Here is a 13993-nt window from a genome sequence, read left to right as displayed (position 1 = left end):
AAAGGCCACTAAAATGTGCAGTTTTGTCACACAACACAATGCTACAGATGTTTCAAGTTTTGAGGGAGTGTGTAATTGGAATGCTGACTGCAGGAATGTCCACCAAAGCTGTTGCCAGAGAATTGAATGTTCATTTCTCTACCATAAGCCGACTCCAATGTTGTTTTAGAGAACTTGGCAGTAAGTCCAACCAGCTTCACAATCGCAGACCATGCGTAACCACGCCAGCCTAGGACCTCCACATCCGTGTTATTCACCTGCGGGATCATCTGAGACCAGCCACCTGGACTGCTGATAAGACTGAGGAGTACTTCTGTCTGTACCTTTTTGTGGGGAAAAACTCATTCTGATTGGCTGGGTCACCCAGTGGGTGGGCCTGGCTCCCAAGTGGGTGGGCCTTAGAGAGCATAAGCCCACCCACTTGGGAGCCAGGCCCACCCACTGGGTGACCAGTGGCTGCGACCCTGCCCATAGATTAGGGCCTAATTTATTTATATAAATTGACTGATTTCCTTATGTGAACTGTAACTCAGTGAAATTGTTGAAATTCCTGCATGTTGCGTTTACATACAGTACCAGTCAAAGGATTGGACACCTACTCCTTCATTTTTTAAAACTATTTTCCACCTTGTAGAATACTAGTGAAGACATCAAAACGATCAAAATTACACATATGAAATCATGTAGTAACCAAAAAAAATGTTAATCAAAATATATTTTATATTTGAGCTTCTTCAAAGTAGCCACCCTTTGCCTTGATGACAGCTTTGCACTCTTGGCATTCTCTCAACCAGCTTCATGAGGAATGCTTTTCCAACAGTCTTGAAGGAGTTCCCACATATGCTGAGCACTTGTTGGCTGCTTTTCCTTAACTCTGCGGTCCAACTCATCCCAAACCATCTCAATTGGGTTGAGGTCAGGTGATTGTTGAGGCCAGGTCATGCAACACTCCAACACTCTCCTTCTTGGTCAAATAGCCCTTACACAGCCTGGAGGTGTGTTTTGGGTCATTGACTTGTTTAAAAAAAATAAATGATAGTCCCAATGAGCGCAAAGATTTGGATGGGGAGCTTTGCTGCACAGCTATTTTCAGGTTTCTCCAGAGATGTTCGATCGGGTTCGAATCCGGGCTCTGGCTGGGCCACTCAAGGACATTCAGAGACTTGTCCCAAAGCCACTCCTGCGTTGTCTTGGCTGTGTGCTAAGGGTGAAAAACATCCCCACAGCATGATGATGCCACCACAATGCTTCACCGTAGGGATGGTGCCAGGTTTCCTCCAGACGCGACCCTTGGCATTCAATTATTGGTTTCATCAGACCAGAGAATCTTGTTTCTCATGGTCTGGGAGTCCTTTAGGTGCCTTTTGGCAAACTCCAAGTGGGCTTACATGTGCCTTTTACTAAGAGTGGCTTCCGTCTGGCCACTCTACCATAAAGGCCTGATTGGTGGAGTGCTGCAGAGATGGTTGTCCTTCTGGAAGGTTCTCCCATCTCCACAGAGGAACTCTGAAGCTCTGTCAGAGTGACCATTGGGTTCTTGGTCACCTCCCTGACCAAGGCCATTCTCCATCGATTGCTCAGTTTGGCCGGCAGCCAGCTCTAGGAACAGTCTTGGTGGTTCCAAACTTCTTTCATTTAAGAATGATGGAGATCACTGTGTTCTTAGGGACCTTCAATGCTGCAGCAATGTTTTGGTACCCTTCCCCAGATCTGTGCCTTGACACTATCCTGTCTCGGAGCTCTACAGACAATTCCTTCGACCTCATAGCTTGGTTTTTGCTCTGACATGCACTGTCAACTGTGGGATCTTATATAGACATGTGTGTGCCTTTCCAATTCATGTCCAATGAATTGAATTTACCACAAGTGGACTCCAATCAAGTTGTAGAAACATCTCAAGGATGATCAATGGAAACAGGATGCACCTGAGCTCAATTTCTAGTCTCATAGCAAAGGGTCTGAATACTTACATAAATAAGGTGTCTGTTCTAAAAACCTGTTTTTGCTTTGTCATTATTGTCTGTAGATTGCTGAGGATTAAAAAAATATATATTTTAGAATACGGCTGTAACGTAACAAAATGTGGGAAAAGTCAAGGGGTCTGAATACTTTCCGAATGAACTAAATATACTGTATTTGCCATTTAGCAGACACTTTTATCCAAAGGGACTTACAGTACACTCTTAGAAAAAAGGGTTCCAAAAGGGCTCTTTGGCTGTCCCCATAGGAGAACCCTTTTTGGTTCCAGGTAGAACTATTTTGGGTTCCATGTAGAACCCTCTGTGGAAAGGGTTCTACATCAAATAAAGTTGTATTCGTCACATGCGCCAAATACAACAGGTTAACCAACAATCCAACATTTTAAAAAGTAAGAAACATTTGCTAAACTAAAGGAAAAATAGTAAAACAATAAAATAACAATAACGAGGCTATATACAAGGAGTACCGGAACCGGGTCAATGAGTTAGTCGAGGTAATTGAGGTCATATGTACATGTAGGTAGAGGTAAAGTGACTATGCATAGATAATAAACAGTGACTAGCAGCAGTGTATGTAAAGAGTGTGAAGGAATGTGAATGTATGCGTGTTTGTGGGGCGTCAATATGTGTGTGTGTGTGTGTGTGTATGTGTGTGTGTGTGTGTGTGTGTGTTGGAGTGTCAGTGTAGTATGTGTGAGTGTGTGGTTAGAGTCTAGTGAGTGTACATCGAGCCTGTGCAAGAGAGTCAGTGCAAATAGTCCGGGTAGCCATTTAATTAACTGTTCAGCAGTCTTACGGCTTGGGGGTAGAAGCAGATCAGGAGCCTTTTGGTCACAGACTTGGCGCTCCGGTACAGCTTGCCGTGCGGTAGCAGAGAGTACAGTCTATGACTTGGGTGGCTGGAGTCTTTGACAATTTTTAGGGCATTCCTCTGACACCACCTGGTATACAGGTCCTGGATAGCAGGGAGCTCGGCCCCAGTGCTGTACTGGGCCCTACACACTACCCTCTGTAGCGCCTTGCGGTCGGATGTCGAGCAGTTGCCATACCAAGTGCTAATGCAACCAGTCGATGGTGCAACTGTAGAACCTTTTGAGGATCTGAGGTCAAAATATCTTCAGCCTCCTGAGGGTTACTATACTGTTGGAGCTACATCCGCAATAACATCTGTTAAATGTGTGTATGCGACCAATAACATGTTGTTTTATTTCAATAGGTGTTGTCGTGCCCTCTTAACAACTGTCTTGGTGTGTTTGGACCATGATAGGTCCCTTAGTGATGTGGAACTCAAAAGGATTCTACCTGGAACCAATCGGGTTCTACCTGGAACCAATCGGGTTCTACCTGGAACCAAAAAGGGTTATTGAAATGCTTCTCCTATGGGAAGAGTGCAGTGCGTGCATACATTTTCTTATGGGTTCCCTCAGTGGGAATCAAACATGCTGTACCAACTGAGCCACACTGGACCATGAATGAATAACAAATAGTACCTGGGTGGTTCTGGGCTGGGCGGTCTCTCCATGAAGCTCTTCTTGGTGACATTGGAGATGGGAACTGAGGGAATGTTCCTCAACGATGTGAGGGCTGGCTCTGAAAACACAAACACCATAACTCTCATTAAAACAAATCAATAGAGCAGGAATGATTTCACTGGGATGTCTGAAGGTTTGGCCCCCCCCAAAAAAAACAGTTCTGAAGTACGAAACACAATTTCCCTCATCTTACCTTCAGTATCCAGAACTCTTGGTTGTACAAAGGAGGGCTTCACCTCTTCAAACCAACAGAACAGCTCGGCCAGGAACACAAGGTAGTTATTCTGGAAAAGACCAAAACACAGACAGGATATGGGGTTAAGGCAGTAGTAAATAGAAAGCGGACTGTCTGCAAACATCAACAGTGCACAACACCTGGCAAACTAATCCTGCAACATGAACTCTTTGAGTAAAGCATGACAGTTCACAACTGTCAAATGTAGTGTACCTGTGCTTCCACAAGATGTCTCTGTTAACTTCAAACTTTTTTTCTTATCTGTCAGTGCACATCATTAATACTTAATGAAGTACGGTCAGTTAGTACAAATTCTCTTAACAAAAAAACCTTTATTCTAGACCCAAGTCAATCCACCAATCTGTTAAAAGGTAAGAATGTGAGCTCCCTCAGTTACTTCTCTCATCTCATTTATACAGTATTTCCCCCTAAATCAATCACACTGAAACCAACAGAGGTGTTTTTTATTTTCTTCATATACCCCCACGGGTCACGTTATTTTCCTTTACTGTACAAGAGTGATCGTGTTAACTTCATCTATCATTTAGATAATGACATGTGGTACTAATCGTACTCAAATGTGCCTCTGAGTGAAATAAGAAAACATATGGACTAGCCTAGTTTCTGCTATTCTCCCGATGGGCACAGAACCAAATGAATAGGACCATCTGTGGATGTGTATGTCCAGATCATCTGTACACAGAGCGGAAAGACATTGTTTCCTTTCCCATGGTACACAGAGATGGGAAAATCAACCAATCCTAGAAATGGAATATAGGCCTGGTACACAGTGATGAGAAAATCAACCAATCCTAGAAATGGAATATAGGCCTGGTACACAGTGATGGGAAAATCAACCAATCCTAGAAATGGAATATAGGCCTGGTACACAGAGGGGAAAATCAACCAATCCTAGAAATGGAATATAGGCCTGGTACACAGAGGGGAAAATCAACCAATCCTAGAAATGGAATATAGGCCTGGTACAGAGATGGGGAAAATCAACCAATCCTAGAAATGGAATATAGGCCTGGTACACAGAGGGGAAAATCAACCAATGCTAGAAATGGAATATAGGCCTGGTACAGAGATAGGAAAATCAACCAATCCTAGAAATGGAATATAGCCCTGGTACACAGAGATGGGAAAATCAACCAATCCTAAAAATGGAATATAGGCCTGGTACAGAGATGGGGAAAATCAACCAATCCTAGAAATGGAATATAGGCCCGTTACACAGAGATGGGGAAAATCAACCAATCCTAGAAATGGAATATAGGCCCGTTACACAGAGATGGGAAAATCAACCAATCCTAGAAATTGAATATAGGCCTGGTACACAGAGATGGGAAACTCAACCAATCCTAGAAATGGAATATAGGTCTGGTACACAGAGATGGGAAAATCAACCAATCCTAGAAATGGAATATAGGCCTGGTACACAGAGATGGGAAAACCAACCAATCCTAGAAATGGAATATAGGCCTGGTACACAGAGATGGGAAAATCAACCAATCCTAGAAATGGAATATAGGCCCGTTACACAGAGATGGGAAAATCAACCAATCGTAGAAATGGAATATAGGCCCGTTACACAGAGATGGGGAAAATCAACCAATCCTAGAAATGGAATATAGGCCCGTTACACAGAGATGGGAAAATCAACCAATCCTAGAAATTGAATATAGGCCTGGTACACAGAGATGGGAAAATCAACCAATCCTAGAAATGGAATATAGGCCTGGTACACAGAGATGGGAAAATCAACCAATCCTAGAAATTGAATATAGGCCTGGTACACAGAGAGCTAGATGACCAATCATGGTGTGTTATTATTACAATTCCTTTGTTACCATCCTCGCCCAGCGACACATAGCCCAGAGTCATGTTCATTAACCACCAAATGGAAGAAAACACACTGCAACAGGGAGGGACTACCTGCACTTGTCCAATAAGAGACACTCATTTCCATTTTCCATTGCAAAACATTTTGCTACAGTGTGCCCCAATGAACATGACCCAGGGTTTCCCAAGGAGGCTGGCACAAGAACGTGTTGACTGTTCAGATATGACCTTGAGTATCCGCGGTGTTCATCAGCTCAGCAACACAGCTTCAGACAATGGGAACATTCCCTCAATCAGCGCAAAAGGATTGTGTGAGTATGTGTGTGTGTGTGTGTGTGTGTGTGTGTGTGTGAGTGTATGTGTGTGAGTGTGTGTGTATCTAGAGATGGGCAGAGACGGGCATTTCTGTTACATGTATTTGAAATTCGTATTTCAATGACTTTTTAGTATTTTGTTGTTTGCATTTCACTGGCCTAAACTACAATCCAATGTAGATAGACCTGTAATATATATTTATTTTGTGTGTGTAAAATACAAAATACTTTTCTATACCATTTTTTAAAAGCGGTTACATTTTTTTTGGCCCCCTTTCACCCTGCCTTGGTATCAGAAGGCTGATGGCACTATAGTGTGATAAGTGTCTGGTAAATTATTTAAATGTTAAAATGAACTCTTGCAAAGCATGCTGGGTATTATTCTAATGAGCTCCACTCCTGAAACAAGGACAATAACAATACCCAGTGTGCTTTGCATTTTATTTTTGATTTTTACATAAAACATTTACATTTTGGTCATTTAGCAGACTTATCCAGAGCGACTTACTGTCGGTACATTCAACTACGGTAGATAAATAACCACATATCTAGGGCTGTGACGTAATGGATTTTGGATGATGGTAATTGGCCAGCCAAATGACAGCGGTCACCGTAAATCCCTTTTTTTAAATGACGTACATTTTCTTCTCTCCTCCACTCCTGACTGCATGTTCTGGAATTAAAATTGAATTAATAGAATAGGCGTCCCCAATGATGGCATGATGGGTGGATTGGCGGCCATTGCGAGTTTACCCACAGGCGCAAAGCAGGAAGTAAAATATGTGCTAAAATCCGTGCTGTGATTTGTTGATTCAACTCAACTGACATTACAAAAAAATACATTCAATTGCATGAAAAACACCAGTTAGACTCATTTGAATGAACATTCTACATTACAATGGACATTATTGCATCACAATACCAGGCAGCCATTGCGAGTGTAGCCCTGAGTTTACCAGTCAAATTGCCAGGGTTAGAGGAGATTCCCTAAAAACACGCCACTTCAATACAGCTACGACGTTTTCGTAGCAGTTTAGGATAATTTACACAGCAGGTTAGGAGAATTAACGTTGTAGGTTAGGAGAATTAGGTTAAGGTTAGGCATAATAAATACAAATACAAGTAGTACTATTTTGAATGGAAACCGTGAGCAGGTTTTGGTCATAGCATGTATCCATAAATTAATTCTAAGAGCATAGCACATCCTGTTTTTACATTAGCCAATAATCTCTTCAACCCAAATAACCAGTGACGCAAAACCAGAGCATCAGAATCACTTTGCTCATATTACAAGGTGATGATAGCCTCATAACACACGTAACGTTTTAATATTTTAATCTCTAATGAATCATGAGAGATTATACAGTAGCCAAAGCATTGACAAACAACCATTCGGCCAGAACACCGACAAACACAATTATCTAATGACAAACTCTGTATACAGTAACAACTGAACTACAGTAAAAACTATCACAATGATTATGATTAATATATTGTCAACCAAGTTCAATCATTCAAAGTACATTGCTACTTCTGAACAGAACACCCCCCCCCCCCCCCCCCCCCCCCCCTCCCACCATAGCAATCTCTAATCCTATAACATACAGTATAACAAACAATATCAAACACTTCTCAACTGCATGTAGTTTCTTCTGGCCTGCTGCACTATTTCTGTAGCCTGGTCGCAGATCTGTTTGTGCTGTCTTGCCAATTCCTATGGTCATTGTCACACCAGTTTGCAAGACAACACAAACTGATCTGGGACCAGGCTATAATTTATATTGCGGTTAGCTGCAGTAACCAGCCTACCTCCTCCAGGTCTGTCCAGCTACAGTAACCAGCCTACCTCCTCCAGCTCTCTCCAGCTACAGTAACCAGTCTACCTCCTCCAGCTCTCTCCAGCTACAGTAACCAGCCTACCTCCTCCAGGTCTGTCCAGCTACAGTAACCAGCCTACCTCCTCTAGGTCTCTCCAGCTACAGTAACCAGCCTACCTCCTCCAGGTCTGTCCAGCTACAGTAACCAGCCTACCTCCTCTAGGTCTCTCCAGCTACAGTAACCAGCCTACCTCCTCCAGGTCTCTCCAGCTACAGTAACCAGCCTACCTCCTCCAGGTCTCTCCAGCTACAGTAACCAGCCAACCTCCTCCAGGTCTGTCCAGCTACAGTAACCAGCCAACCTCCTCCAGGTCTGTCCAGCTACAGTAACCAGCCTACCTCCTCCAGGTCTGTCCAGCTACAGTAACCAGCCTACCTCCTCCAGCTCTCTCCAGCTACAGTAACCAGCCTACCTCCTCCAGGTCTCTCCAGCTACAGTAACCAGCCAACCTCCTCCAGGTCTCTCCAGCTACAGTAACCAGCCTACCTCCTCCAGCTCTCTCCAGCTACAGTAACCAGCCTACCTCCTCCAGGTCTCTCCAGCTACAGTAACCAGCCTACCTCCTCCAGGTCTCTCCAGCTACAGTAACCAGTCTACCTCCTCCAGGTCTCTCCAGCTACAGTAACCAGCCTACCTCCTCCAGGTCTCTCCAGCTACAGTAACCAGCCTACCTCCTCCAGGTCTCTCCAGCTACAGTAACCAGCCTACCTCCTCTAGGTCTCTCCAGCTACAGTAACCAGTCTACCTCCTCCAGCTCTCTCCAGCTACAGTAACCAGCCTACCTCCTCCAGGTCTCTCCAGCTACAGTAACCAGCCTACCTCCTCCAGGTCTCTCCAGCTACAGTAACCAGCCAACCTCCTCCAGGTCTGTCCAGCTACAGTAACCAGCCTACCTTCTCCAGGTCTCTCCAGCTACAGTAACCAGCCAACCTTCTCCAGGTCTCTCCAGCTACAGTAACCAGCCAACCTCCTCCAGGTCTGTCCAGCTACAGTAACCAGCCAACCTCCTCCAGGTCTGTCCAGCTACAGTAACCAGCCTACCTCCTCCAGGTCTCTCCAGCTACAGTAACCAGCCAACCTCCTCCAGGTCTGTCCAGCTACAGTAACCAGCCAACCTCCTCCAGGTCTGTCCAGCTACAGTAACCAGCCAACCTCCTCCAGGTCTGTCCAGCTACAGTAACCAGCCTACCTCCTCCAGGTCTCTCCAGCTACAGTAACCAGCCAACCTCCTCCAGGTCTGTCCAGCTACAATAACCAGCCAACCTCCTCCAGGTCTGTCCAGCTACAGTAACCAGCCTACCTCCTCCAGGTCTCTCCAGCTACAGTAACCAGCCTACCTCCTCCAGCTCTCTCCAGCTACAGTAACCAGTCTACCTCCTCCAGGTCTCTCCAGCTACAGTAACCAGCCTACCTCCTCCAGGTCTCTCCAGCTACAGTAACCAGCCTACCTCCTCCAGGTCTCTCCAGCTACAGTAACCAGCCTACCTCCTCCAGGTCTGTCCAGCTACAGTAACCAGCCTACCTCCTCCAGGTTTCTTCAGCTACAGTAACCAGCCTACCTCCTCCGGGTCTCTCCAGCTACAGTAACCAGCCAACCTCCTCCAGGTCTGTCCAGCTACAGTAACCAGCCTACCTCCTCTAGGTCTCTCCAGCTACAGTAACCAGCCTACCTCCTCCAGGTCTGTCCAGCTACAGTAACCAGCCTACCTCCTCTAGGTCTCTCCAGCTACAGTAACCAGCCTACCTCCTCCAGGTCTGTCCAGCTACAGTAACCAGCCTACCTCCTCCAGGTCTCTCCAGCTACAGTAACCAGCCTACCTCCTCCAGCTACAGTAACCAGCCTACCTCCTCCAGGTCTCTCCAGCTACAGTAACCAGCCTACCTCCTCCAGGTTTCTAAAGCTACAGTAACCAGCCTACCTCCTCCGGGTCTCTCCAGCTACAGTAACCAGCCTACCTCCTCCAGGTCTCTCCAGCTACAGTAACCAGCCTACCTCCTCCGGGTCTCTCCAGCTACAGTAACCAGCCTACCTCCTCCGGGTCTCTCCAGCTACAGTAACCAGCCTACCTCCTCCAGGTCTGTTGCGGGGGCTCCTCCCATTAGATTGTGAAGTGATATCTCTCCTAACACACTCTCCAGTCAAACAGCCAGTCTCTTCTGGACCCCGGTTTCCTACTGATCTCCTACACCACAACCCTGTCGCTTGACAATACCTCGACTCCGTTGCCAGATTTCCCCGTCACTCACTGTTCAGTGGCGGGTTGCCAGATGTGCAGATATCAGCGTGTCAGTCCATGTCTATGAAGAGAGCTCATTGGTTACTGAATGCAAACAAAGTTGACGCTAAAAATGGAGGGATAATCTGTTTAGCAGGGACCACACTGGTAAAAACCCGCCCCCTCGGTGGGCGCCCACACACAGGATACCACGAGCTGTGATGCCATTAAAATCACTTACTGTAGCCAAAGAGGGGGATTAGACTACAGACCTGTGTGACTGATAGAAAGACCGAGAAACACAGCCCTCTTATAAGCCAACAGGTTAAAAGCAAGACCGTAGCTTGTAAAAACTGTGAAACTGCAACCTACTTCCACAGAGCAAACGTATTATGTACCCTCAATAGATAGCAGCACAATTGTGATTAAGCTTGTTAACGTTAGAAGAAGCAAAATGTCTTACTCTTTTTTTCATTTTCAGTCTGCAGATGGCAATTTAGATCAGCAGTAAATTCATTAAATATAACGTATGACTCAAAGTGAGGAGGTCGACGTGATTTAGTACCAAGGCTTCTAATAAATAAAAAAAAGACTTTCACGCCTCTGTGTACCCAGAGATATGTTAGTGTATGTTGGGGGGGGGGGGGGGGGGGGGGGATAAACACAAAACAGCCTACAGTATTGCATGCCGTTTACACACACACTTTGTATGTCCCTTCAACCTCTCAAATGACTCCATGGGGCGGCAGGTAGCCTAGTGGTTAGAGCGTTGGGCCAGTAACCAAAAGGTTGCAAGTTCGAATCCCAGAGCTGACAAGGTAAAAAATCTGTCGTTCTGCCCCTGAACAAGGCAGTTAACCCACTGTTCCCTGGTAGGCCGACATTGTAAATAAGAGTTTGTTCTTAACTGACTTGCCTAGTTAAATAAAGGGAAAAATAAATAAAAAGTGAATCATGGTCACAGCGAATGGGATCATTACATCATCATACTGCAACGCAGCATGTTGAATCTCTCTCAGCATGATGGGAACTGCACTGTACTGGCGACTAGGGTGTGCTGAGCCCACAGAAAACTGGGTCATCACATAACCAGCTCTGTATGGCCCGGCGACCAAATTCCAAACCTATTCTCAGCTCTGTACTGCAGGTGTCCGTGAGGACGGTATTTACCAGCCGAACGGCTGTTTGTCAATGCTTTGGCTACTGTATAATCTCTCATGATTCATTAGAGATTAAAATATTAAAACGTTACGTGTGTTATGAGGCTATCATCACCTTGTAATATGAGCTACACTACCGTTCTCACGGACACCTGCAGTACAGGGCTGAGAATAGGTTTGGAATTTGGCCGCCGGGCCATAGAACATTGACTTGAATGGGAATGTAGTTCTTGTAAATCAAATTTCATTGTGGTTATTGTGGTTACCATGATAGATTGTGGTTACCATGATAGATACAGATAGATACAGTAGAACCTGCTATACTCAGTCAGTAAGTTCTGTTATGCCTGGCCCGCAGCCCTGAATTAACCAAATTCCCTCCAAAGTGACTTATTCAGGATCTGATTCAAGATCCGCCAGCAGTGTCCAGGTTTTTTTTGCAAAACACAACACTTTATAATATTTTTTTGGGATTCCTATTTTTCAAGGGTTGCTGCAGCACCCTCAGCACCCCCTACTTCCTGCAGCCGTGGGTAGAACGACCCGGTAGACTAACAATTGTTGACAGTATTTACGTTAAAATAAAGCCAGAAATACAAGCATTTCGCTGCACCTGTAATAACCTCTCTGACCAATACATTTGATAAAAAATATATTTTCTGAAATTAATGTATTAGAAAGGATATGACGGTTATTTTGTTTTTATTCACGGGTCTTCATCCATTTAATCGTTGGTTACACGGTTATACAACTACCGTGCCAGCCCTAATGAACTCAACCACAAACTCACCTTTCCTCCCCTGTGGCCACGGGTACTGCTCTACTACAAGCCATGCCTAAAGAGTCCGTTTATACAGAAAACTGGGCCATAGTGAATGAAGAGCTGTTTGTTTTCCGCCAGTTTCTCAATACATTGGCAACAACACACGTGGCCAACACCCTCTATTCACAGCCTAGGAGACAACAACAACACACACTTTGTGTCCATCCATTCTGCTCAGCCTAGGAGACAACACACACCATGTGTCCATCCATTCTGCTCAGCCTAGGAGACAGACGCTTTGTGTCCATCCATTCTGTTCAGCCTAGGAGACAAACACACACTTTGTGTCCATCCATTCTGCTCAGCCTAGGAGACACACACTTTGTGTCCATCCATTCTGCTCAGCCTAGGAGACAACACACACTTTGTGTCCATCCATTGGAGAGAGAGAGAGAGAGAGAGGAGAGAGGAGAGAGGAGAGAGGAGAGAGGAGAGAGGAGAGAGAGAGAGAGAGAGAGAGAGAGAGAGAGAGAGAGAAGGCTATAAACAGAAGAGAAAATAGAGACATCGAACTCCAACAAACCAGAGCTGTGGTTTGTGAGGACAGAGTTGACAAGATCGATTTCAGACAGATCCCATTGTCCACCATGCTTTGTATTACATAATACGAATGTACACACTGCACACACTAGCTGCCTGTCCGTTTGCCTGGTTTACCCAGTGTCCATAGGTCTTTGGACTGTCTTCGTTCCATAATGATAATTTTATTTGCAAAGTCTCTTGGAACTTTTGGTGCCAACATGGCACCCTTTAAACATGAAGTTGACCTAACTCTGTGTACAGTAATACCCTTTTCACACTACTGCCATGAGCCAGACCACGAAGAGCTGTAATGTACTGGCGTGGTGAAGCATGCAGCCTAGTTGAGAACAAGGTATTAGTATCAGAGCCAGCACAGTACAGTAGTGAGAACAGGGTATTAGTATCAGAGCCAGTACAGTACAGTAGTGAGAACAGGGTATTAGTATCAGAGCCAGCACAGTACGGTAGTGAGAACAGGGTATTAGTATCAGAGCCAGCACAGTACAGTAGTGAGAACAGGGTATTAGTATCAGAGCCAGTACAGTACAGTAGTGAGAACAGGGTATTAGTATCAGAGCCAGTACAGTACAGTAGTGAGAACAGGGTATTAGTATCAGAGACAGTACACTACAGTAGTGAGAACAGGGTATTAGTATCAGAGACAGCACAGTACAGTAGTGAGAACAGGGTATTAGTATCAGAGCCAGCACAGTACAGTAGTGAGAACAGGGTATTAGTATCAGAGCCAGTACAGTACAGTAGTGAGAACAGGGTATTAGTATCAGAGCCAGTACAGTACAGTAGTGAGAACAGGGTATTAGTATCAGAGCCAGCACAGTACAGTAGTGAGAACAGGGTATTAGTATCAGAGCCAGTACAGTACAGTAGTGAGAACAGGGTATTAGTATCAGAGCCAGTACAGTACAGTAGTGAGAACAGGGTATTAGTATCAGAGCCAGCACAGCACAGTAGTGAGAACAGGGTATTAGTATCAGAGACAGTACAGTACAGTAGTGAGAACAGGGTATTAGTATCAGACAGCACAGTACAGTAGTGAGAACAGGGTATTAGTATCAGAGACAGCACAGTACGGTAGTGAGAACAGGGTATTAGTATCAGAGACAGCACAGTACGGTAGTGAGAACAGGGTATTAGTATCAGAGCCAGCACAGTACAGTAGTGAGAACAGGGTATTAGTATCAGAGCCAGTACAGTACGGTAGTGAGAACAGGGTATTAGTATCAGAGCCAGTACGGTAGTGAGAACAGGGTATTAGTATCAGAGACAGTACGGTAGTGAGAACAGGGTATTAGTATCAGAGCCAGTACAGTACAGTAGTGAGAACAGGGTATTAGTATCAGAGCCAGCACAGTACAGTAGTGAGAACAGGGTATTAGTATCAGAGCCAGTACAGTACAGTAGTGAGAACAGGGTATTAGTATCAGAGCCAGTACAGTACAGTAGTGAGAACAGGGTATTAGTATCAGAG

At 45.0% G+C, this 13993-nt stretch overlaps 1 protein-coding gene across 1 annotated transcript in view; it reads right to left on the bottom strand.

Annotated features, from left to right (window-relative positions):
- The window catches only part of LOC120053667 (calmodulin-regulated spectrin-associated protein 2-like), a 105186-nt gene that overhangs the window by 9350 nt on the left and 81843 nt on the right, over window positions 1-13993 (bottom strand). Inside the window, exons 8-9 of the mRNA XM_039000839.1 lie at window positions 3705-3795; window positions 3470-3569 (exon numbers count right to left, since the gene is read on the bottom strand). Coding sequence (XP_038856767.1) covers window positions 3470-3569; window positions 3705-3795 — 191 coding nt within the window. The remainder of the gene's footprint in view (window positions 1-3469; window positions 3570-3704; window positions 3796-13993) is intronic.

The sequence above is a fragment of the Salvelinus namaycush genome, chromosome 9 (genome assembly GCF_016432855.1).
Source record: "Salvelinus namaycush isolate Seneca chromosome 9, SaNama_1.0, whole genome shotgun sequence".
In the NCBI taxonomy this organism is placed as follows: domain Eukaryota; kingdom Metazoa; phylum Chordata; class Actinopteri; order Salmoniformes; family Salmonidae; genus Salvelinus; species Salvelinus namaycush.
This window is presented reverse-complemented; position numbering and strand designations above follow the sequence as displayed.